Below are 24,335 nucleotides of genomic sequence, written 5' to 3' on the forward strand. Positions count from 1 at the left end.
CTCAGTTGCTAAAGAATCTGCTTTCAATGCAGGAGACCCTGGTTCAATTCCTGGGTCAGGAAGATCTGCTGGAGAAGGGATAGGCTACCCACTGCAGTATTCTTGGGGTTCCCTTGTGGCTCAGCTGGTAGAGAATCCACCTGCAATGCTGGAGACCTGGGTTTGATGCCTGGGTTGGGAAGATCCCCTGGAGAAGGGAACAGCTGCCCACTCCAGTATTCTGGCCTGGAGAATTCCATGGACTGGATAGTCCATGGGGTTGCAAAGTGACTTTCACAGCCTGTGGGATCTTAGTTCCCCCACAAGGGATTGAACCTGTGCCCTTGGCAGTGAAAGCATGGCATCCTAACCATTGGACCACCAGGGAATTTCCTCAACAGATCATTTTTAAGAGCAATTGTAGGTTCCAAAAAAAAAATTGGACAGTACAGAGATTTCCCATCTACCTCCTGCTCCTACACATGCACGGCGTCCTCCACTGTCACTATCAATATCCCATGTCAGAGTGTAATACATTTGTTATGATGAACCTACATTGACATCCAAAGCCAGAGTTTATATTAGGGCTCACTTTTGGTATTGTACTAGCGTGTGAGATGAGTGCAATTGTGCGGTAGTTTGAGCATTCTTTGGCATTGCCTTTCTTTGGGATTGGAATGAAGACTGACCTTTTCCAGTCCTGTGGCCACTGCTGAGTTTTCCAAATTTGCTGGCATATTGAGTGCAGCACTTTCACAGCATCATCTTTCAGGATTTGAAATAGCTCAACTGGAATTCCATCACCTCCACTAGCTTTGTTCGTCGTGATGCTCTCTAAGGCCCACTTGACTTCACATTCCAAGATGTCTGGCTCCAGGTGAGTGATCACGCCATCATGATTATCTTGGTCGTGAAGATCTTTTTTGTACAGTTCTTCTGTGTATTCTTGCCACCTCTTCTTAATATCTTCTGCTTCTGTTAGGTCCATACCATTTCTGTCCTTTATCGAGCCCATCTTTGCATGAAATGTTCCCTTGATACCTCTAATTTTCTTGAAAAGATCTCTTGTTTTTCCTATTCTGTTGTTTTCCTCTATTTCTTTGCATTGATCGCTGAGGAAGGCTTTCTTATCTCTCCTTGCTATTCTTTGGAACTCTGCATTCAGATGCTTATATCTTTCCTTTTCTCCTTTGCTTTTTGCTTCTCTTCTTTTCACAGCTATTTGTAAGGCCTCCTCAGACAGCCATTTTGCTTTTTTGCATTTCTTTTTCATGGGGATGGTCTTGGTCCCTGTCTCCTACAATGTCACGAACCTCTGTCCAGAGTTCATCAGGCACTCTATCAGATCTAGACCCTTAAATCTATTTCTTACTTGTGATTACTGTGTAATCATAAGGGATTTGATTTAGGTCATATCTAAATGGTCTAGTGGTTTTCCCTACTTTCTTCAATTTCAGTCTGAATTTGGCAATAAGGAGTTCATGATCTGAGCCACAGTCAGCTCCTTGTCTTGTTTTTGCTAACTGTATAGAGCTTCTCCATCTTTGGTTGCAAAGAATATAATCAATCTGATTTCATCTCACACGCTAGTAAAGTCATGCTCAAAATTCTCCAAGCTAGGCTTCAGCAATATGTGAATCGTGAACTTCCAGATGTTCAAGCAGGTTTTAGAAAAGGCAGAGGCACCAGAGATCAAATTGCCAACATCCGCTGGATCATGGAGAAAGCAAGAGAGTTCCAGAAAAACATCTATTTCTGCTTCATTGACTATGCCAAGGCCTTTGACTGTGTGGATCACAATAAACTGTGGAAAATTCTGAAAGAGATGGGAATCCCAGACCACCTGACCTGCCTCTTGAGAAACCTGTATGCAGGTCAGGAAGCAACAGTTAGAACTGGACATGGAACAACAGACTGGTTCCAAATAGGAAAGGGAGTACGTCAAGGCTGTATATTGTCACCTTGCTTATTTAACTTCTATGCCGAGTACATCATGAGGAACGCTGGGCTGGAAGAAGCACAAGCTGGAATCAAGATTGCTGGGAGAAATATCAATAACCTCAGATATGCAGATGACACCACCCTTATGGCAGAAAGTGAAGAGGAACTCAAAGGCCTCTTGATGAAAGTGAAAGAGGAGAGTGAAAAGGTTGGCTTAAAGCTCAACATTCAGAAAACGAAGATCATGGCATCTGGTCCCATCACTTCATGGGAAATAGATGGGGAAACAGTGGAAACCGTGTCAGACTTTATTTTTTTGGGCTCCAAAATCACTGCGGATGCTGATTGCAGCCATGAAATTAAAAGACGCTTGCTCCTTGGAAGGAAAGTTATGACCAGCCTAGATAGCATATTAAAGAGCAGGGACATTACTTTGCCAACCAAGGTCTGTCTAGTCAAGGCAATGGTTTTTCCCGTGGTCATGTATGGATGTGAGAGTTGGACTCTGAAGAAAGCTGATCGCTGAAGAATTGATGCTTTTGAACTGTGGTGCTGGAGAAGACTCTTGAGAGTCCCTTGGACTGCAAGGAGATCCAACCAGTCCATTCTAGAGGAGATCAGTCCTGGGTGTTCATTGGAAGGACTGATGCTAAAGTTGAAACTCCAATACTTTGGCCACCTCATGCGACAAGTTGACTCACTGGAAAAGAGTCTGATGCTGGGAGCGATTGGGGGTAGGAGGAGACGGGGAAGACAGAGAATGAGATGGCTGGATGGCATCACCGACTCGATGGACATGAGTTTGAGTGAACTCCGGGAGTTGGTGATTGACAGGGAGGCCTGGCGTGCTGTGGTTCACGGGGTCGCGGAGAGTCGGACACGACTGAGCGACTGAACTGAACTGAACTGAACTTGGTATTGTACATTCTATGGTTTTTGACAAATGTATAATGGCGTGTATCCACCAATATAGTTACTCCATGTCTTTCATGACTTAGTGCTCATTTCTTTTTAGCTCTGAATAATATTATTGTCTAAATGAACCACAGTTTATTTTATCCATTCATTTACTAACGGATATTTTAGTTGAACTTTCCTGATGAGTCAGACAGTAATGAATCTACCTGCGATGCAGAAGACCTGGATTCAATCCCTGTGTTGGGAAGACCCCCTGGAGAAGGGAATGGCTACCCACTCCAGTATTCTTGCCTGGAAAATTCCATGACAGAGGAGGCTAGTGGGCTGCAGTGTGTGAGGCTGCAAAGAATCAGACACAACTGAAAGACTAACCATTTTTTCAGTCCCTTTGGGTCAGTTCCAAGCAGTCTGATGACTAGCTGCATGGGTGCTCAGTAGTATATTTTGGTTAACAGTCCTTATCAGGTTATGTCTTTTAGAAGTATCTTCTCCTAGTCTGTGGCTTGTCTTCTCATTCTCTTGATGTTGTCTTTCATGGAACAAAAGTTTTTAATTTTGATGAGTCCAGCTTATCAATTATTTCTTTCAAGGGTTGTGCCTTTGGTGTTGTACCTAAAAAGTGATCACCATAGCCAAGGTCATCTTCGTTTTCTCCTATATCATCTTCTAGGTGTTTTACAGTTTTTACAGTTTTATATTCTCTGTTTACATCTATGATTAATTTTGAGTTAAATTTTGTGAAAGGCGTAAGATCTGTCTCGATTCACTTTTTGCCTGTGTATGTCCGGTTATTCCAGCATCATTTGTTGAAAAGACTATCTTTGCTCCATTGTGTTGCCTTTGTTCCTTTGTCAAGGATCAGTAGTCTTTATTTTGGTCTATTTCTGGGCTTCATTGTGTTACAGGGATCTGTTTGTCTGGTCTTTCACCATCTGTGTTGTTTTTTTGGCTTTCCTGGGTCTTTTGACTCTCCATGTACACTCTACGTTTAAAATTTAAATTACTTTTTTTTCCCCCATTGGTGTGTTGGTTTCTGCTGTACAACAGTACAAATCAGCCATAATTATACGTACATCCCCTCCCTCCCTAGCCTCTCCCCCCACCACTCATCCCATCCGTCCACGTCATCACCGAGCACTAGACTGGGCTCCCTGTGCCACACAGCAACTTCTCAGCACCTATCCAGCTTACACTGGGCAGTGTATTTATATTGATGCTGTGTTCTCCATTTGTCCCACTCTCCCTCCCCCTCAGTGTCCATAAGTCCATTCTCTACATCTTTGTCTTCATTCCTTCCCTGCAAATAGCTTCATCAATATAATTTTTCTAGATTCTGTATATATGCGTTAATTACTATATTTGTTTTTGTCTTTCTGACTTACTTCACTGTATATAATAACAGACTCTAGCTTCATCCATCTCATGAGAACTGACTCAAATTCATTCTTTTTGATGACTGAGGAATATTCTGTTGTGTATATATGTACTACATCTTTTTTATTGATTCATCTGTTGATGGACATCTAGGTTGTTTCCATGTCCTGGCTATTGTAAACAGTGCTGCTGTGAACATTGGGGTACATGTGTCTTGAATTTTGATTATGGTTTTCTCAGGGCCCAGTAGTGGGGTTGCTGGGTCATGATGATTTATTCCTAGTATTTGAAGTAATCTTTGTACTGTTCTCCATAATGGCTGTAGCAGTTTATATCCCCACCAACAGTGTAGGGTTCCCTTTTCTCTGCATCCTCTCCAACATTTACTGTTTGTAAATTTTTTGATGATGGCCATTCTGACTGGCATGAGGTGATACCTCATTGAAGTTTTGATTTGTATTTGTCTAATAATTAGTGACGCTGAGCATCTTTTCATCTGTTTGTTGGCCATCTGTATGTCTCCTTCGGAGAAATCTGTTTAGGTCTTCTACCCATTTTTTGATTGGGCTGTTTTATTTCCCAATATTGAGCTGTACAAGCTGCTTATATATTCTAGAGATTAATCCTTTGTCAGTTGTTTCATTTGCAGTTTTCTCCCATTTTGAGGGTTGTCTTTCAATCTTGTTTATTGTTTCCTTTGTTGTGCAAAAGCTTTTAAGTTTAATTAGGTCTCATTTATTTTTATTTCCATTACTCTAGTAGGTGGGTCATAGAGGATCTTGTTGTGGTTTATGTCAAGGAATATTCTGCCTATGTTTTCCCCTAAGAGCTTTATACTTTCTGACCTTACATTTAATTCTAATCCAGTTTGACTTAATTTTTAAGTATGATGTTAGGAAGTCTTCTAGTGTCATTCTTTAGCGTGTAGCTGTCCAGTTTTCCCAGAACTACTTGCTGAAGAGGCTGTCTTTTCTCCATTGTATATTCTTGCCTCCTTTGTCAAAGATAAGGTGCCCTTAGGTGTGTAAATTTATCTCTGGGCTTTCTGTCTTGTTCCATTGATCTGTATTTGTTTTTGTGCTTGTACCATACTATCTTGATGACTGTAGCTTTGTAGTATAGTCTGAAGTCAGTTGGGGCTTCCCTGGTGGCTCAGACGGTAAAGCATCTTGCAATGCAGGAGACCTGGGTTTGATCCCTGGGTCGGGAAGATCCCCTGGAGAAGGAAATTGCAACCCACTCCAGTACTCTTGTCTGGAAAATTCCATGGATGAAGGAGCCTGGTAGGCTACAGTCCATGGGATGGCAAAGAGTCAGACACGACTGAGCAACTTCACTGGTTCACTGAAGTCAAGAAGGTTGATTCCTCCAGCTCTGTTTTTCTTTGTTAAGATTGCTTTGGCTATTCAGGGTCCTTTGTGTTTCCACGCAAATCGTGAAATTTTTTGTTCTAGGTCTGTAGAAAAAGACTATTGGTAATTTGATAGGAATTGCATTGAATTTGTAGATTGCTTTGGGTAGTATAGTCATTTTCACAATATTGTTTTCTCCAATTTATGAACATGGTATCTCTCTTCATCTGTTTGTGACATCTTTGATTTCATTCATCGGTGTCCTACAGTTTTCTGCATAGGGTCTTTTTTCTTTTAGGTAGGTTTATTCCTAGGTATTTTATCCTTTTTGCTGCAGTGGTGAATGGGATTGTTTCCTTAATCTCTTTCTGATTTTTCCTTGTTAGTGTATAGGAATGCAAAGGATTTCTGTGTATTAATTTTATATCCTGTGACTTTACTATATTCATTGATTAACTAGTAATTTTCTGGCAGAATCTTTAGATTTTTCTATGTATAGTATCATGTCATTTGCAAACAGCGAAAGTTTTATCTTTGTTTTCAATCTGGATTTCTTTTATTTCTTTTACTTCTCTGATTGCTGTGGCTAGGACTTCCAACACTATATTGGATAATAGTGATGAGAGTGGGCACCGTTCTCTTGTTCCTAGTCTTAGAGGAAATGCTTTTAGTTTTTCACCATTGAGAATATTTGCTTTAGATTTGTCATATATGGCCTTTATTATGTTGATGTAGGTTCCTTCTATGCTTACTTTCTGGAGAGTTTTTATCATAAATGAGTGTTGAATTTTGTCAGATGCTTTCTTTGCATCTATTGAGATGATCATATGGTTTTTATCTTTCAGTTTTTTGATACTGTGTATCACATTGATTTTTCTGCGTATATTGAAGAATCCATGCATCCCTGGGATAAATCCCACTTGGTCATGATGTATGATCCTTTTACTATGTTATTGCCTTCTTTTTCTAGAAGTTTGGTGAGGGTTTTGACATTGGCCTGGGGTTTTCTTTTTTGTGGTGTCTTTGGTTTTGGTGGTGGTGGCTTCCTAGAATGAGTTTGGGGGTTTTCCTTCCTCTTCAGTTTTCTGGAGTAGTTTTAGCAGGATGGGTGTTAGTTCTTCTCTAAACTTTATGTGGGTTCTCCTGTGAAGCCATCTGGCTCTGGGCTTTTGTTTGTTGAAGATTTTTGATCATAGTTTCAATCTCAGTGCTTGTAATTGGTCTGTTCATGATTTCTGTTTCTTCCTGGTTCAGTTTTGGAAGGTTTTTCTAAGAACTTTCTTAGAAAGTTGCCCATTTCTTCCAGGTTGTCCATTTTATTGGCATATAGTTTCTTGTCGTTGACTCTTAAGATCCTTTGTATTTCTGTGTTGTCTCTTGTAAGTTCTTTTTCATTTCTAATTTTATTGATTTGAGTCCTCTCCCTTTTTTTCCTTGACGAGTCTGGCTAGTGGTTTGTCAATTTTATCTTCTCAAATAACTAGCTTTTAGTTTTATTGATCTTTACTATTGTTTCTTTCATTTCTTTTTCATTTATTTCTGCTCTGATTTTTCTAATTTCTTCCCTTCTGCTAACTTCAGGGTTTTTTGTTCTTTTTCTAGTTGCTTTAGGTGTAAAATCAGGTTGTTGGTTTTTTGGTTGTTGTTGTTTTTTGAGATAGGCTTGTATTGCTATAAACTTCTCTCTTAGAACTGATTTTGCTGCATTCCACAGGTTTTGGGTCATTGTGTTTTCATTGTCTTTTTGTTTCTAGGTATTTTTTTAAATAACCTTTTGATGTCTTCAGTGACTTGTTGGTTATTTAGAAGTGTGTTGTTTAGCCTTCATGTGTTTGTGATTTTTACATTTTTTTTTCTTTTCCTGTAATTGATATAAAATTGCATAGCATTGTGGTCAGAAAAGATGCTTGATACAATTTTAGTTTTCTTAAATTTTCTGATACTTGATTTGTGACCCAAGATGTAATCCATCCTGGAGAATGTTCCATGTTCAGTTGAGAAAAAAATGTATTCTGCTGTTTTGGGACGGAATATCCTGAAGATATCAGTTAGCTCCATTTGGGCTAGTATATGATTTAAGGCTTGTGTTTCCTTATAAATTTTCTGTCTGGATGATCTGTCCATTGGTGTAATTGGGGTGTTAAAGTCCCCTTCTGTTACTGTATTACTGTCAGTTTCCCCTTTTGTGGTCGTTAGTATTTGCGTTATGTATTGAGGTGCTTCTGTGTCGTGTGAATTAGAATTTATAATTGTTATATCTTCTTGAATTGGTCCCTTTTCATTATGTTGTGTCCTTCCTTATTTTTTGTAACAGTTTTTATTTTAACGTCTATTTTGTCTGATATAAGTATTGCTACTCCCACTTTCTTTTGATTCCCACTTGCATGGAATATCTTTTTCCATCCCTCAACTTTCAGTCTGTATGTGTCCTTAGGTCTGAAGTGGCTCTCCTGTAGGCAGCATGTATACAGGTCTTGTTTCTGTATCCATTCAGCCAGTTTGTGTCTTTTGATTGGAGCATTTAATCCATTTACATTTAAGGTAGTTATATATATGTTCCTAATGCCATTTTCTTAATTGTTTAGGATTTATTTTTGTGAGTCTGTTTCTTCTCTTGTGTTTCCGGCTAGAGAAGTTCCTTTAGCATTTGTTGTAAAGCTGGTTTGGTGGTGCTGAATTCACTGAACTTTTGCTGGTCTGTAAAGCTTTTGATTTCTTCTTCAAATCTGAATGAGATCCTTGCTGGGTAGAGTACTTTTGGTTGTAAGTTTTTATCCTTCATCACTTTAAATATATCCTGCCACTCTCTCTAGCCTGAAGAGTTTCTGCTGAAAAATCAGCTGTTAACCTTATGGGGATTGCTTTGTATGTTATTTTTTGCTTTTCCCTTGCTGCTTTTAGTATTTTTTCTTTGTGTTTAATTTTTTTTAGTGTGATTAATATGTGTGTTGTATTTCTCTTTGGGTTTGTCCTGTGTGGGACTCTCTGGGCTTCCTGGACTTGGGTGCTTATTTCCTTTCCTATAGTAGGGAAGTTTTCCACTATAATCTCCTCACATATTTTTTCATACCCTTTGTTTCTCTTCTTCTGGAACGCTAACAGTTTGAATTTTGGTGCATTTATTATTGTCCCAGAGGTCTCTGAGACGGTCCTCAATTCTTTTATTTCTTTTTTCTGCTCCTCATCAGTTATTTCTGTCATTCTGTCTTCCAGCTCACTTAATCTGTTCTTCTGCCTCAGTTATTCTACTGTTGATTCGTTTTAGATTATTTTTAATTTCAGTGATTATGTTCATCTTTTTATTTTTATTTCTTCTAAGTCTTTAGTAAATGCGTTAAATGATTCTTGTATTTTTTTCTATTCTATTTTTGATATTTTGAAACTTCTATACTGTCATTTACTTGAAATTCTTTTTCACATAGGTTGCCTATTTCCTCTTCATTTATTTGGTGTTGTAGTTTTTAACTTGCTTCTTCATCTCTAACATATTTTTTTGTCATTTCATTTTTTTTATGGTTGGGACTACGTTCCTGTCTCACAAGTTGTTTAGCCTTAGTTTCCAGCAGTGGAGTTTTCAGGTAGTTGGGTAGAGCTGGGTCTTTGTTTTGAGATGTGGACCTCTGGGAAATCTCACTCTGATTAATATTCCCTGGCACCTGAAGTTTTCTCTGTTACTCTAGCCATTTGGACTCAGCACTGCTGCCTCCTGGGGCTCAGTCCTGATCTCTGGCCCATGAACTGGGATTTCACAAACCATGGTTGTGGAAAAGAAAAATATAGAAAAGGAAGAAAAAGACAAAAAAAAAGGCAGAACAATAACAAAGAATAAAAAATAACCTCTGAAGGGTGAAACTGGATTCCAGTAGCAAAGTGAGAGAAGAAAAAAAAAAAAAATCTATAAAGGTAAAGAACAAGAAAAATGAAAACAAGAGGGGGCAGAATAATAATATTAAAAAATAATAAAATAAAATTTGAAAACAAATAGTAGAAAAAATAAGAATATGAAACAACTACTGGAGGGTAACCGAACTCCGCTGGTAAATAGTAAGAAAAGTAAAAAAAAAAACCAACCTCAAAAAAACAGAAAAAACCTTGAATGTGAAGGGCTGTGCTTAGGTGGGGGATGACTTATGTAGTGTTGTTTGGGTGGAGGTGGGATTTAGCAGGGGTTGGGGTCCTGATTCAGGACTTAAACCTCCAGAAAAGACCCTAGAGAGGGGGCTCTGCCCTAACTGAGAAAGCCTCTGCAGTGCCTCTATGTAGGGCGTGGCAGGTGGCCTGGATTCCACCCAAGTTTCTGCAGTGCTTCTGACTTGAGGGTGGGGAGGATAAGACCTGGGTCTCCAGGAGGCTCCTTGGGGCCAAGTGGGTAGGGATGGATTCCCCTCTCCTCCCCATCCAGAGGGACCCTCCCCTGCTGGCTCTGCTTTGTCTTTCTTCCCTTCTGTACTCACAGGACCTATGTGGGCAGTGGGTGCCCTTGGAGGTGACCCTGGAGGGAGAGGGGTCCTGAAGAATAGAGGGGGCCCCTGGAAGGAAGAGGGAGCCATAGGGTAGAGAAAGGGGTCCTGGATGGTGGAGGGCCCAGTCTAGAGGGCAGACAGAGCCCCTGGATGGGGGGTGAGGGGGCCCACAGAGGATAAAGGACCTTGGAGGGGAGAGGAAACTGGAGGATAGAGGGGGACCCTGAAGGGTGGGGGACCACCCCAGATGGCCGAGGACTTGGCCTGGAAGGAGGAATAAGCCCTGGAGGGAGGAGAGGGGCTGGAAGGGGGCCCCCTGGAGGGTGGAGGGGTCCTGGAGGTGGTGGTCTTAGGAGGCTCTCCAGGGCCGAGTGGGCAGGGGGACACTAGGCAGTTCCCTACTACTGGAACCCTGCAGGTGCCTCCCCAAGCTGGGTGGTCTTCTCTCCCTGCAAGAGCCTCCCTCCTCTCTCACATCTACAGGACCCATCCAGGTGGATGAGTCCCTGAAGAGCAAAAGGTACCCTGAAAGGCAAAGAGCTCCGCAGGAGGGTCGAGAGGGTCCCAGAGGGCAGAATCCCAGGCCCTTGGGCCCATAAAGGCTCCCTGGGGCCAAGTGAAGGGGGAACCCCAGGGCCTTCTGCAGGGGGACTTCTTATACCCTCAGAGGTCCCTCCCCTTTCTAGTAGAGCAGGTTTGCCACTCCCAGCACCGAAAGGCATCCAAACTGTCCCTGGCACCCAAACTGCTTCCAATGCCAAAACTGCTACCCCTACCCCCTGCAGCCCCTCAGTCTCTGGAAAGTGAAAGGGGCACCCCAGGGGCTTTTCCCAGTGGATCCTCTGATTCCCCAGGATCTCCACCCTTCCCAGGCAAGCAGGTGTGTGGCTTCTACCACCGAAAGTGGTTTGGGTAAACCACTTCTTGTTCCAAAACTGCGCCCTCTTCCACAGCAGCCCCTCAGTCACTGGTCCCCAGTCCTGTGCTTTCCCCTGCTTGGCCCTACCTGGTACGTACCTGGGCTCCCCTGGGGCTCCTCCCTTCAGCCTATCCACAGGAAATCCCCCACCATTGCCTGGTGAATATCCTAGCGGTGGGCAGACAGACTGCATGCCTTTCCTCACCGCCATCTTGGCTGTCCGCCATATAAACTTTAGAACCAGTTTATCGATATCCACAAAATAACATGCTTGGATTTCATTGGAATTGTATTGAATATATACATCAAGTTGGAAAGAACTGACACGTTGACAGTATTGAGTCTTGCTAGCAATGAAGATGAACTATCTGTCCATTTCATTCTGTTTTGATTGCTTTCACCAGAGTTTTATAGTTGCCCTCATATAGATTTTGTGCATATAGGAGAAGGGGACGACGGAGGATGAGATGGCTGGATGGCATCACTGACTCGATGGACATGAGTTTGGGTAATCTCCGGGAGTTGGTGGTGGACAGGGAGGCCTGGCGTGTTGCAATTCATGGGGTTGCAAAGAGTTGGACATGACTGAGCGACTGAACTGAACTGATACCTATTTCATTTTTGGGGTGCTAATGTAAATGGGTTTTTTTTCCCCCCTGTACATCATGTGGGATCTTAGTTCCCTGACCACATACCAAACCCACACTTCCTACAGGGGACACACACAGAGTCTTACCCACTAGACTGCCAGGGAAGTCCCAATTGTTTTGTGTTTTTAATTTCAAATTCTAATCGTTCATTGCTGGTATGTAGGAAACCCATTGACTTTGCTCTGGTTTTGTTGTTGTTGTCTGTTTTTTTAAATGTTCAAGTATCACCAAAAAGTATCCATCCACTACTTTGGGAAACTGGAGTATTGAATTCTAATTATTGTTGGATTGTCTCTTTTTTCCTTCAGTTCTGTTAGTTTTTCCTTAAGGTATTTTTGGATCTCTGATGCGAACTGAATATAGGAAAAATTTCACTTTATTGTCACATTGAATTTTAGTACTTTACTTTTTTTTCCTTTTGCTTCCTTCCTTCCTTTCTTTTGCTGTCAGGTCAACTGTGGCACGTGGGATCTTTCATTGCAACACACAAACTCTCTAGTTGTGGCATACAGGCTCAGTAGTTGTGGCACGTGGGCTTAGTTGCTCTGTGATATGTGGGATCCTAGTTCCCGGACCAGGGATTGAACCTGTGTCCCCTGCATTGCAAGGTGAATTCGCAGTTGTTGGCTCACCAGGGAAGACACTGACTTTTAGTACTTCTTAGTACAAGAGAAAAATAAACTGAGTTATGGTCATGAGTTCAGGATTATATATGTTGTATTTTGCCTTGTTATAATACTGTTGTGGCTTTATGATAAATATAAATTGGGGACATAGCTTGTAATCCAAAGCTAATTTGCATAACTGTCACGAGGGGAAAAAAGCATTAAATGCATTTCTGAAATAAGTATTTTCATTTAATTCAGAATGTCAAGACAGCATTAGACATTGGCCTTGTTTCAAAAATGTTTAAATGCTAAGCTAGCTAAATAACTTTCTTGAAAAATTTAAACACAATTGATGAAAATGTTTTCCCTCTAGTCTCAATCTTACGTAAGAGAAAGAGATGAGGGGAAAAATGTAGACAGTTTCTTTAGCATATGTGGCTAAGTACATCAGCCTCCTTAAACTGTAATGTCCATTACTGACTTCATTAATACGAACTGGGCAAATATCCAAAGTTATCCACTTTATAAACCAAAGACAGCAATTTTAGGGTTACGGTAAGTAAAAAAGTTTTGAAACACTTCAAAAATGTTTGACATTAGAGAAATCATCTCTTCATTATAAGAAAGACATAACAGAAAGTAAAAGACATTTAAACTAAACTGATTTTCAGTCCTCTTTGAACAAAAGAAATATAAAATAATGGTTGATTACTAAACTTTGTGCTTTAATCAAACTAATTACATTGATTTTAAATGGCAACTGCCCATCTGACTAGGGTGGTGAGATTGACAGTTTTGAATACTTTTGTAATGAGTATTTTTTAAAACACAAAGACACTAAAATGATCTGGTCATGCAGTGTTCATCTTAATGCATTCTGCATTTCTTTGCCAGTCTTGTAGTTAAGGATCTTGTTCCAATCCATCTTAGTGTGAGTAATTGGGAACTGTTGATGAAAGTTGTGTCTGACGTTGTCTGCTAATTTTCACTGATGCCAGTTTGATACTCATTCTTTTTAGCCTCTACAGTCTTTATAAATTCATTTGCTGTTTGCACCTCATTAGACACTGTTAGGGAATCTTATATATCTTTATGACTCATAGCTGAACCTTACCATTTTCATAATAATGAACCTGAATTCAAGATGCCAGCCACCTGAGTAGTTGAAGGAATGATTGTAAACGTCCACTCTGACCTCCAGTGACCATTCCAAAAGTCTTTTGCTTGAAATTAATGGCTTTCTATGCATACAGTAATTGTTTGCTGTCCATCTATTTTTTTTAACCATATACAGTACTGACACCATTCAGATAACGTTTCTTTATATAAACTCAGAGAGCAATTATTACTTAAGTTTGCCATGGTTCAGTTGCATTTTCTGCTTCATACAGTGTTGGATCAGTTGTGTCCTTTTTTAAGTGATCAAGTTTTTTGGTTCCAAAAACTTTCCGTTTCCCAAGTTACCGTGTTCTGTTTTCAATACCTGATCTTCATAACCTTCAGTTTTTACTGAGGTAAACTGGTATGCATGGGTTGCCCCTTCCCTCAGAAGAGTGTCATTGTTAAGCAATAACAGAACATCATTAAACACCTCGTTAAATTCTCCAGGAGGGGCATGAATGATGAATTTTGCTGCTGTGCATACCTTGTCATCAGACAACTGCTCCTCCAGATCTGCTGTTTTCCTTTCAGTGGCAAACTAGGGTGCCTGCATTGATGGTGGCAGTGACAGCCTGCCATACCCCTTTCCGCCCGGTCTTCCTTGCTGCACATCCTGCCAGTGAAGGCTTTTTAGATCGTCAAAGGGAAGAAAGGAGAAGAAATACGCTGTTAATTGCTTTAATTAATTCTCTGCTATTTTGTGTAAATTTCAGTTACTCTCTAGTATCATCCTGAAGCACTTCCCTTAGTATTTCTTGTGAAAGAAATAAAGAAATTTTCTGTTTGGGTTTATCTGGGGATTGAAAATTTTTAAAAAGAATTTTAATTGTGATAAAATATACATAATATCTTAACCATCTTAATCATTTTAACATGTATAGTTTGATAATGTTAAATACATTAACCCTGTTGTACAACCAGTATCCAGAACGCTTTTCATTTTGCAAAACTGAAACTCTGCATGATAAAACAACCCCCCATTTCACCTCATCTCAGTTCCTAGCAACCACGTTTCTGCTTTATGTTTCTATGAATTTGATTACTCTAGATAACTCTTTTCGGTGAAGGCAATGGCACCCCACTCCGGTACTCTTGCCTGGAAAATCCCATGGATGGAGGAGCCTGGTGGGCTGCAGTCCATGGGGTCGCTAAGAGTCAGACATGACTGAGCAACTTCACTTTCATGTATTGGAGAAGGAAATGGCAACCCACCCCAGTGTTCTTGCCTGGAGAATCCCAGGGACGGGGGAGCCTGGTGGGCTTCTGTCTATGGGGTCACATAGAGTCAGACACGACTGACGCGACTTAGCAGATACCTCTTTCAAGTGGAACCATGCAGTATCTGTCCTTTGTCACTGGCTAATTTTAAGTTTCATCCTCAAGATTCATCCATGTTGTAGTCGTGACCAGATTGCCTTCCTTTTAAGTCTGAATAACATTCCATTGTATGTATGTACAACATTTTGTTTATCCCTTATCAGTTGATAAGACACTTGGATTGCTTCTGCCTATTGGCTGTTTTGAGTAGTGCTGCTGTGAACATAGGTTTGCAAATATCTCTAGACCTTGCCTTCAGTTCTTTTGGATATATACACAGACGTGGGATTGCTAAAACATGGTGGTAGTTCAATTTTTAGTTTTCTGAGGAACCTCCCTACTGTTTTCCATAGTAGGTGTACCATTTTATAGTTTCACCAACACTACACAAGGTTTCTCCACATCTTTGCCAACATTTGTTATTTTTTTCTCTCTCTCTCTTTTTCTTTTTTTGATAGTAGCCATCCTGATGAGTGGGCTTCCCTCATAGCTCAGTTGGTAAAGAATCTGCCTGCAATGTGAGAGACCTGGGTTCAGTCCCTGGATTGGGAAGATCCCCTGGAGAAGGGAAAGGCTACCCTCCAGTATTCTGACCTGGAGAATTTCATGGATACAGTCCATGGGGTTGAAAAGAGTTGGACACGACTGAGTGACTTTCACTTTCACTGTCCTGATGAGTATGAGGTCATGTCTTACTTTTTGATTTGAGTAGTGATGTTGAACATCTTTCCCTGTACTTAGAGGCTATTTGTTTATGTTTGGAGAAATGGCTCTGCAAGTTCTTTGCCTATTTGATAATAGGTTAATTGGGTGGTTTTTTGTTTTGTTTTTGAGATTTGCTGCTGCCACTTCTAAGTCACTTCAGTCGTGTCCGATTTTGTGCGACCCCATAGCCAGCAGCCCACCAGGCTCCGCCATCCCTGGGATTCTCCAGGCAAGAACACTGGAGTGGGTTGCCATTTCCTTCTCCTGTGCATGAAAGTGAAAAGTGAAACTGAAGTCGCTTAGTCGTGTCCAACCCTTAGCGACTCCATGGACTGCAGCCTACCAGGCTCCTCCATCCATGGGGTTTTCCAGGCAAGATTACTGGAGTGGGGTGCCATTGCCTGCTCCATTTTGAGTTTTAAGAGTTCTTTATATATTATGGCTATTAATCCCATATCAGATACGTGATTTGCAAATATTTCCCCCCATTTCATGGTTTGCCTTTTTACTTGGTGGTGTCTTCTGATATACAGAATTTTACAATTTTCATGAAGTCCAGTTTGTTATTTCTTTTGTTGTTTGTGCCTTTGGTATCATATCCAAGAAATCATTGCCAAACCTACTGTTGTGCAACTTTTGCTCTGAGTTTTCTTCTAAGAGTTTTATAGTTTTAGGTCTTTAAGTCTTTGATCCGTTCAGAGTTGACTTTTTTCATATGATGTTAGGTGAGTGTTTAACTTCATTCTTTTGAATGTGAATAGCCAGTTTTTTCCAGGAGCATTTGTTGAAAAGACCATCCTTTTCCCATTGAATGAACTTGATACTTTTATTGAAAATTATTTGACCATATATATGTGAGAATTTATTCTTGGGATCTCTTTGCTCTGGCTGATACTCCCAATAATGTGTTGATTAGAAATGGCGAGAATAGGCATTCTTGCATTGTCCCTGGTCTTGGAAGAAAAACTTTCAGTTTTACACCATTGAGTAGGATATGAGTTAGTTGTGGGTCCTCATAAATGGCCTAAGTCATGTTTATTTGCAGTCCTGTGGACTGTATCCCACCAGGCTCCTCTGTCCATGGGCGTCTCCAGGCAAGAATACTGGAGTGGATTTCATGCCCTCTTCAGGGGATCTTCCTGATTCAGGGATTGAACCTGTGTCTCCTGCATTGCAGGCAGATTCTTCACCTACTAAGCCACCTGGGAAGCCCCATTATATTGATTAGTTTCCTTCTGTTCCTAATTTGTTGAGTGCTTTTATCATGCAAGGGTATTGAATATTCAGGTGCTTTTTCTATCAGTAAAGATGATTAGTGGTTTTGTCCTTCATTCTGTCAATGTGAAGTATTGATTGATTTTTATGAGTCAAATCATCCTTTCATTCCATGGTTAATCCCCATGTGATCATGGTGTATACTTTTTAATGTGCTGTGAATTCTGTTTGCTAACATTTTTGAGGGTGATTGAAGCGATTTGGTCCTTGGCTTTTCTGTGTTGGTTAGTTTTTGATTACTGATTCAATCTCCTTGCTAGTTATACATTTCAGATTTTCTTTTTTTTCATTGTTCAGTCTTAGTAGGTTGTATCTTTCTAGGGATTAATGTGTGTCCTGTTTGTTGGTGTGCAGTTGTTCATAATGTTCTCTTATGATCCTTATTTTGTGGCATGGGTTGTAATATTCCCTCTTGCATTTCTGATTTTATTATTTGAGTCTACTTTTTTTTTCTTAGTCTAGCTAAGGGGTTGTCAATTTTCTGAAAAAAATCACTTTTAGTTTCATGATTTTTTTCCCTTGTTGACCATTTCATTTATCTGTGCTCCAATTTTTATTTTCTTCTTTCTGCCAGCTTTAGGTTTTGATTTTTCTTTTAGTTCCTTAAGGTACAGGTTAGATTGTTACTTGAGATCTTGCCTTTTTTTAAGGCATGCCATTTATAGCTTAAACTTCCTTCTTAGTACTTCTTTAACTGCATCCATAAATTTTTTTGGTATTTTACATTTTCATTTGTGTCAAGGTATTTTCTGATTTCCTTTATGACTTCTTATTGTTTAAGAGTGTAGTGTTTAATTTCTACATATTGTAAAATTTCCAGTTTTTTCTTAGGCTGTTTATTTCTAGTTTCATTACGTTGTGATTGGAAAAGGTACTGTGTATTATTTCAGTCTTCTTGAATTTATTCGGACTAGTTTTATGGCTAGACATGTGTTCTGTCCTGAAGAATGTTTCATGTGTAATTGAGAAAATGTTTTCTGCTGTTTATGGATGGAGTATTCTATATATATCTGTTAGGTTTGGTTGATCTATAGTGGTGTTCAATTTCTGTATTTTCTTACTCTTCTGACTGGTTGTTCTATGCATTATTGAAAGAAGATTATTCATTATGTTGTTGTGTATTTCTCCCTTCACTTATTTTAACATCTGCCTCAATAATTTAGGAGCTCTGAGGTTTGGCGCAGAAATATTTACACTTTTTATATCTTCTTGGTGAATTGACCCTTTTATCATTATATGACATACTTCTTTGTCTCTTGTAACAGTTTTTGACTTAAAAGTCCATTTTGTCTGAAATTAATACAGCTGCTCCTGTGTTATTTTGGTTACTGTTGCATGAAATATCTTTTTTTATCCTTTTAATTGATATGCATCCTTAGATCTAAAATGTTTCTTTGATAGGTAGCATGTAGTTGGAAGACCACTAAAGACCACAAACTTTTAATATTCAGAACTAATCAGGGAAGGACTCTGAATCTGTTTGTTTATACCAGAAGGCATTTAACCTCAGATCAGAGTTGCTGATGACACCTGCTTAGTTTTAAAGCATCCATCTTAAGAATTCTCTTTCAAGTGTTTGGGTTATACCAATATCTGAGGCAACTGTGGGAAAACTGATCAAACATGTGGAATGTATTAGAAATTGATTTCCTTAATGAAATGGTTTATAAACCATTATAAATGGGTTATAAACCATCGGGTAGGTAATAAAAATAAGTTCTGGGAAACGTATTTTTTAATAAGAACTTTTCCAATGAGCTGACTCACTGGAAAAGACCCTGATGCTGGGAAAGATTGAGGGCAGGAGAAGGGAGTGACAGAGGATGAGATGGTTGGATGTCATCATGGACTCAATGGACATGAGTTTGAGCAAACTCTGGGAGATAGTGAAGGACAGGGAAGCCTGGCGTGCTGCAGTCCATGGGGTCACAAAAAGTCGGACACGACTGAGCAAATGAACAACAATAAGAACTTTTAACATTTAATTTTAACTTTTAAGGTTTTTTTAGCTGATAAAAGTGAAAGTGTGTTCTTTTTTCTCAAGCACTGGGTTAGTTTGTCAAAGTCTTGGTTTCATAATATTATATCATTAGTGTTCTACAAATATCCTAGGGAATTGAACTCTCTTTTTGTAAGCTAATGTGAGTCAGCTATTTTCAAAGGCAAGACCCTGTGCTGTACACCCAGCATTATTTAGTTGCAGTGAATAGCCATTATGAACTTTCATTTTGGCATTCTTCTTTCCTGGAGGGCTCAAGGAATACTAACTGTGCCAAAACGTTGGCCCTATTTTTATTTATTTAGGGATTTCAAATTGCCAAAATGAATTTGCAAAATGCCTTTCTTTGCTTTTTGTTCTTTATTCTTCAGAAAATGCCATTGAAGCAAGGTGGGTGTGCCCCATGGTGTTCTACCTTTTGAGAAAAACCTCTTGAAAGAGTCTATACCATAGAAATCTCTTTAGTTATTGAATAGATTTTTGAATTAAGCTTGCCTTTCTCATCAAAAGCACATTGTTGTATGTTGCTCTGTAAAAATGTTCTGTTAGTGTAGTAACTCTAAATTCTGGGGGGAAAAATTACCTTATGATCTTGAGTTTCCTTCAGAGTTTCTTTGACATTTGTGGTTTTGTGAGCATGCATCTTTTCTTGACTCATGGTTGCCTGTTTTATTTTTATCAATCTCTCTTTTTATGGACATTATGTCTCTTTTTAAAAAGTCCCTTTGAGAGTCTGAGGTATTCTCATTTTGAAGTCTTTTGAAATACTTTGAAAGTATAGTTTGTAATTTCATTTTTAGCAAGAGTGTTACTTTATTTTGTCCTTTGGTACATTCTTCTCTACCTAGTGTTTTTCTGGTTGTCTCCACCTTTGCCCCTTGCATCTCCTTTAAAAGGAGGTTTTACATTGGAAGCTTTGGGTTCTTACTATCCAAGAATATTGGGGAAAATCTGAATAACCCATCCTGAACCAGTAGGTGACTTGACGTGACTGAAGTCATTTTTGTTTGATTGCCTCTGATCTTTTCTATGTGCATTGCTTCAGGTTTTATTGCCTTCTTTCACAAATAGGAGAGCCCTGCTCCAACCTCTGATTATGCAGAATGAACCCAACTTTGTCCCCATTTTCCATGCTCTCAGATGATTTTAGTTCCTGTTATTAGGCTTAATTTCTTAGATGTCTCAAATAGTAGGATTGTGAAATAGGTAACTTGCTTGTTTCTGTTTGCTTCTTTTACTTCTACAAGCATGTGTGCGAAGTCACTTCAGTAGTGTCCAACTCTTTGTGACCCCATGGACTGTAGCCCACCAGGCTCCCCTGTCCATGAGTTTTTCCAGGCAAGAATAGCAGAGTGGGTTGCCATTACCTTCTCCAGATGCACGCATAGGAGGTTAAAGAACTGGTGTGGTTTGTTGGGATATGTCACATCCTTACTGTGTAACCAAAATCACTATGTCCTTATTTTTTTTAATTAGTTAATTAAAAAATAACTAATTGATTTTGGCTGCTCTGAGTGTTTGTTGCTGTGCATAGGCTTTCTCTAGTTGTGGAGGGTGGGGGCTACTGTCTAGTTGGGTTGTGCAGGCTTCTCTCTGTGGTGGCTTCTCTTGATGTAGAGCATGGCTCTAGAGCTTGGGCTTAGGAATTGTGGTGCATGGGCTTAGTTGCCCTCTGGCATGTGGGATCTCCTTGGACCAAGGATCAAACTCATGTCTCCTGCGTTGGCAGGCGGATTCGTAACTACTGGACCACCAGGAAAGTCCTCTGTTTCCTTAATTTTAAGTGAAGATAATAAGTTGGACAGTGATTGTGAAGTCTAAATGTTATATTTGTGAAAGTGCTTTATAAACTGACAAACATAATTTAAATGTGAAATTTGTTTATTTTTTTAGTCATAGGGATTGTATTATTACTCTGTTTAAATCTGCCTTTGATTTTCAGGTTGTTCCATTGACCTGTCATCTATGGCAACAGCCATTATATCAAAACGATAGTGGAACACAGATTTCTGATACTAACGTGGCCTCTTTGGAAAATATAGCTCTGTGGGGTTCTGGGGATGATCAGGTATGTCTTGTGTAACTGGAAAACTATCTTTCTTTTGATAAGCAGCATGAGAAATTCTGATTTAGTTATGAAGAGTAGAACGAAGTGAGTTAGTTTAATATTCCACTTTTCTAGTAGATCTTTGGCAACCTTAATTATATAGAACAGCAATTTACTTTTTTTTGGTCTCAGGATTCCTTTACATTTTTCAAAAGTGTTTTAAAGAGTTTTTGTTTATAAGGGCTGTCAATATCAATATTAAGTTATTAAATTTAAATCATTCTAAGAATATTTATTTAAAAATAACAAATCTATTATATATTAACATAAAAATATGTTTTAAAATGAAAAATTACTGTTTTCCAAAGCAAAAAAATTGGGTGAAAGGATGGCATTGTTTTACATTTTTGCACATCTCTTTAATGTTAGCCTTACTAGAAGACAGTTGTTGTATTAGACAGGGTTCTCCAGAAAAATAGAACCAATAGGAGATAATACATGTGTATTTATAGTAGTGTTAGTTGCTCAGTTGTGTCCAACTCTTTTCAACCCCATACATAGACTGTAGCCTGCCAGGCTCCTCTGTCCGTGGAATTCTTTAGGCAAGAGTATTGGAGTGGGTAGCCATTCCCTTCTCCAGGGGATCTTCCTGACCCAGGGATCAAACCGAGGCCTCCTGCATTGCAGTCAGATTCTTTACCTTCTGAGCCACCAGGAAAGTCCACATATATACAGTTTGTACATATATATATATCTATATTTGTGTCTGTGTGTGTATTATAAGGAATTTGTTGCAGGAGTAGGGACCCCTTCTATGGCCTAAAAGTGGGCTCTTGTCTAAATACTTGGATGTTAATTATCCGAGATGACACACATGCAGACAAAGCAAGAGATTTTGTTGGGGAGAATCACCCAGGTGGCGAGCAGGAGGGTAGGGGAACCCAAGAGAACTACTGTGCCGTGAGGCTTGCAGTCCCTGGTTTTCTGGTGATGGGGTTTCGTTTCTGGGTTGATCATTCTGTCTCAGGGTCCTCCCTGGTGGTGTGCGCATAGCTCAGCCAAGAGGAGGATTCTGGGAGGTTGGTAGGATGTTTGGGCTGGTGTCTCCTCTCTCCTTTTGACCTTCCCCAAATTCTTCCTGATGCTGGTAGCTTGTTACTTCTGCATTACTTATCAGGACCTCCTATTGTTAAGATAGTTCATGCAAGTGGCTGGCCACTTGCCTGGTCATGGTGGGCAGTTTCAGTCAGCGTTTCCCTTAGCAAATTGGCTTATGTGATTATGGAGGCTGAGAAATCCCAAGATCTATAATGTGGGGACCCAGGAGCGCTGATAGTTTAATTCCAGTCTGGACTTAGGAGCTGACTGATGGTATATGTTCTAACCCAAGTCTAAAGGCTCCATGACAGGCCAGCGGATGGTGTAAGTTCTGTGCCAAGTCTGATTCCAGAGGCAGAAGACTGATGTTTCAGTTTGAAGACCATCAGACAGAGAGAGCGAATTATATTTTGTCTAGCCTTTTGTTCTTTTCAGGCCTTTAATGGATTAGGTGAGGCCTGCCCACATAAGGAAGGGTAGTCTGCTTTACTAAGTCTGTGGATCAAACGTTAATCTCATCCAGACATGCTCTCACAGTGCCCAGATTGTTTAACCAAATGTCTGGGCACCCTGTTGCCCAGCCAAGTTGACACATAAAATTAACTGTCATAACTGAACTTTCAGATTTGCTTTCTGCATTTAGTCCACTGGGATATATTGTTTTGCTTAGATTATGTGAAGAAAATCTAACCTTATATAGGTACATAGTTAGAAGATGGAGGCCCATGTTACTTCCCTGAAAGGATGTCAGTGACCCCTAGGGATCTTCGGACCAAATTTTGGGAACCATTAATCTAGAACATAGTAATAAATTTAGAGGAAATGGAAAAATTGTGAGCAGATAGGAAAAAGCTCATGTATGTTTGTAGGAGGAAAAAAACTCAGTCTTACACATAATGATTAAATATTTAAAGTTGATTATGTAATAACTTAGGTATCAGATTTCTTCTGGTTCCTTCAGTTTTCTCTGAATTGCAGTTATTATCCATTGAATGCAAGATATAGAGGACGGAGATTTACTGACCCCGAGCAAAAAGGGTTATGAGAAACCCTAACAAGAAAAAGCACGGTAATCTGTGACCGTTAAATGGAAGGGAGACTGTTATTTGTTGAATTGTGTCCCCTCAACTGATGTACCTACACACATTTGAGTTTTTTACTTCTGTTTGATATGTTGGAATATTTTCATCTAATCTAGATGCAGGGCTTTAAATATACCTCTGTACTTCAAAGATTGCAAATTTGTATCTTCAGCCTTTACTTCTCCTTCAAAATTTGTATGTATTTATTTTATTGTTTGTCATCCCTCTTCATATCAATCAAAAATATTTAGAGGTTTGAGGGCCTTTTTATATTAATTTAAAGGATATAACACTCAGGATCATAGCAAAATAAGCAGAAAGAAAAGAATGGTCAACAGATTTTTAAAAGTTTTATGATGGGAAATTATTGGAGTATGTTTGCATGAAGAGAAGAATCGTTCAGTAGGAAGGGAAAATATGTGAAGGAAAGCGGGAAATCACATATAGGAGAGAAATCATTAGAAAAAATGGAATGAGATGGGAAAGCCTTTGATAGGTAGAGGGAGAGACGGTTTAAATCATAAAATGAAAATCTGGGTTAGGTAATGGGGCTGTAGATCTTGTGATAGGAAGATAAGGGAGCTCCATCTTCTGCTCTTTGCTTACTGAAGTGGGAAATGAGGTCATCAGTTGAAAATGAGGAAGGAGAGTTCAGTAGTTCTGAGGAAAGTATAAAGTAATCATTTTGTCCAGTCAGCTTGGCAGGAAATTATAGTAGAATTTCCAGGCAGGGCTGAGTGCCTTTGAAGTTTAATGTTATCAGTGTAAAGCAAATATTGTATATTAACGCATATATATGAAATCTAGAAAAACCAGTATGGATGATTTTTTTTATTCACAGAGCAGAAATAGAGACACAGACATAGAGAACAAACATATGAATACCAAGGAAGAGGGGAGAGTGGTGCGAAGAATTGGGAAATTGGCATTGCCGTGTACACACTCTGGTTGCTGCTGCTGCTAAGTCACTTCAGTCGTGTCCGACTCTGTGTGACCCCCTAGACGGAAGCCCACCAGGCTCCCCCGTCCCTGGGATTCTCCAGGCAAGAACACTGGAGTGGGTTGCCATTTCCTTCTCCAATGTGTGAGAGTGAAAAGTGAAAGTGAAGTCGCTCAGTCGTGTCCGACCCTTAGCGACCCCACAGACTGCAGCCCACCAGGCTCCTCCATCCATGGGATTTTCTAGGCAAGAGTACTGGAGTGGCTTGCCATTGCCTTCTCCGACACACTCTGGTTGCTAAGTATAAAGTCAATAACTAATGAGAACCTACTGTATAGCACAGGGAACTCTACTCAGTGCTTGGTGGAGACCTAAATAGGAAGAAAATCCAAAACAGAGGAGATATATGTATACATGTCGCTGATTCACTTTGTTGTACAGTAGAAACTAACACAACATTGTAAGTCAATTGTTCACCCACGCATGTGTGCTCAGTCATGTCTGACT

The 24,335-nt window shown here is 39.8% G+C and overlaps 1 protein-coding gene and 1 pseudogene across 7 annotated transcripts in view; one reads left to right on the plus strand and one right to left on the minus strand.

The window, feature by feature from the left end:
• ALMS1 (ALMS1 centrosome and basal body associated protein) overlaps positions 1–24,335 on the plus strand; it is a 205,182-nt gene that overhangs the window by 11,546 nt on the left and 169,301 nt on the right. For 6 of the 7 annotated variants that reach the window (XR_016038620.1, XR_016038621.1, XM_055400279.2 and 3 more), the window contains exon 2: positions 20,604–20,729. The exons of the other annotated variant lie outside the window; for it this stretch is intronic. Coding sequence is in view for 4 of the 6 variants with exons in the window: in XM_055400279.2 (XP_055256254.2) it covers positions 20,604–20,729 (126 nt within the window). In the remaining 2 variants the exon portion in view is untranslated. The remainder of the gene's footprint in view (positions 1–20,603; positions 20,730–24,335) is intronic. 7 annotated transcript variants of the gene reach the window in all.
• On the minus strand, positions 13,067–19,319 carry LOC148776240 (F-actin-capping protein subunit alpha-2 pseudogene; annotated as a pseudogene).

Source organism: Moschus berezovskii, chromosome 11 (assembly GCF_049115385.1).
Source record: "Moschus berezovskii isolate FMDL1 chromosome 11, NW_MosBer_1.0, whole genome shotgun sequence".
NCBI lineage: Eukaryota > Metazoa > Chordata > Mammalia > Artiodactyla > Moschidae > Moschus > Moschus berezovskii.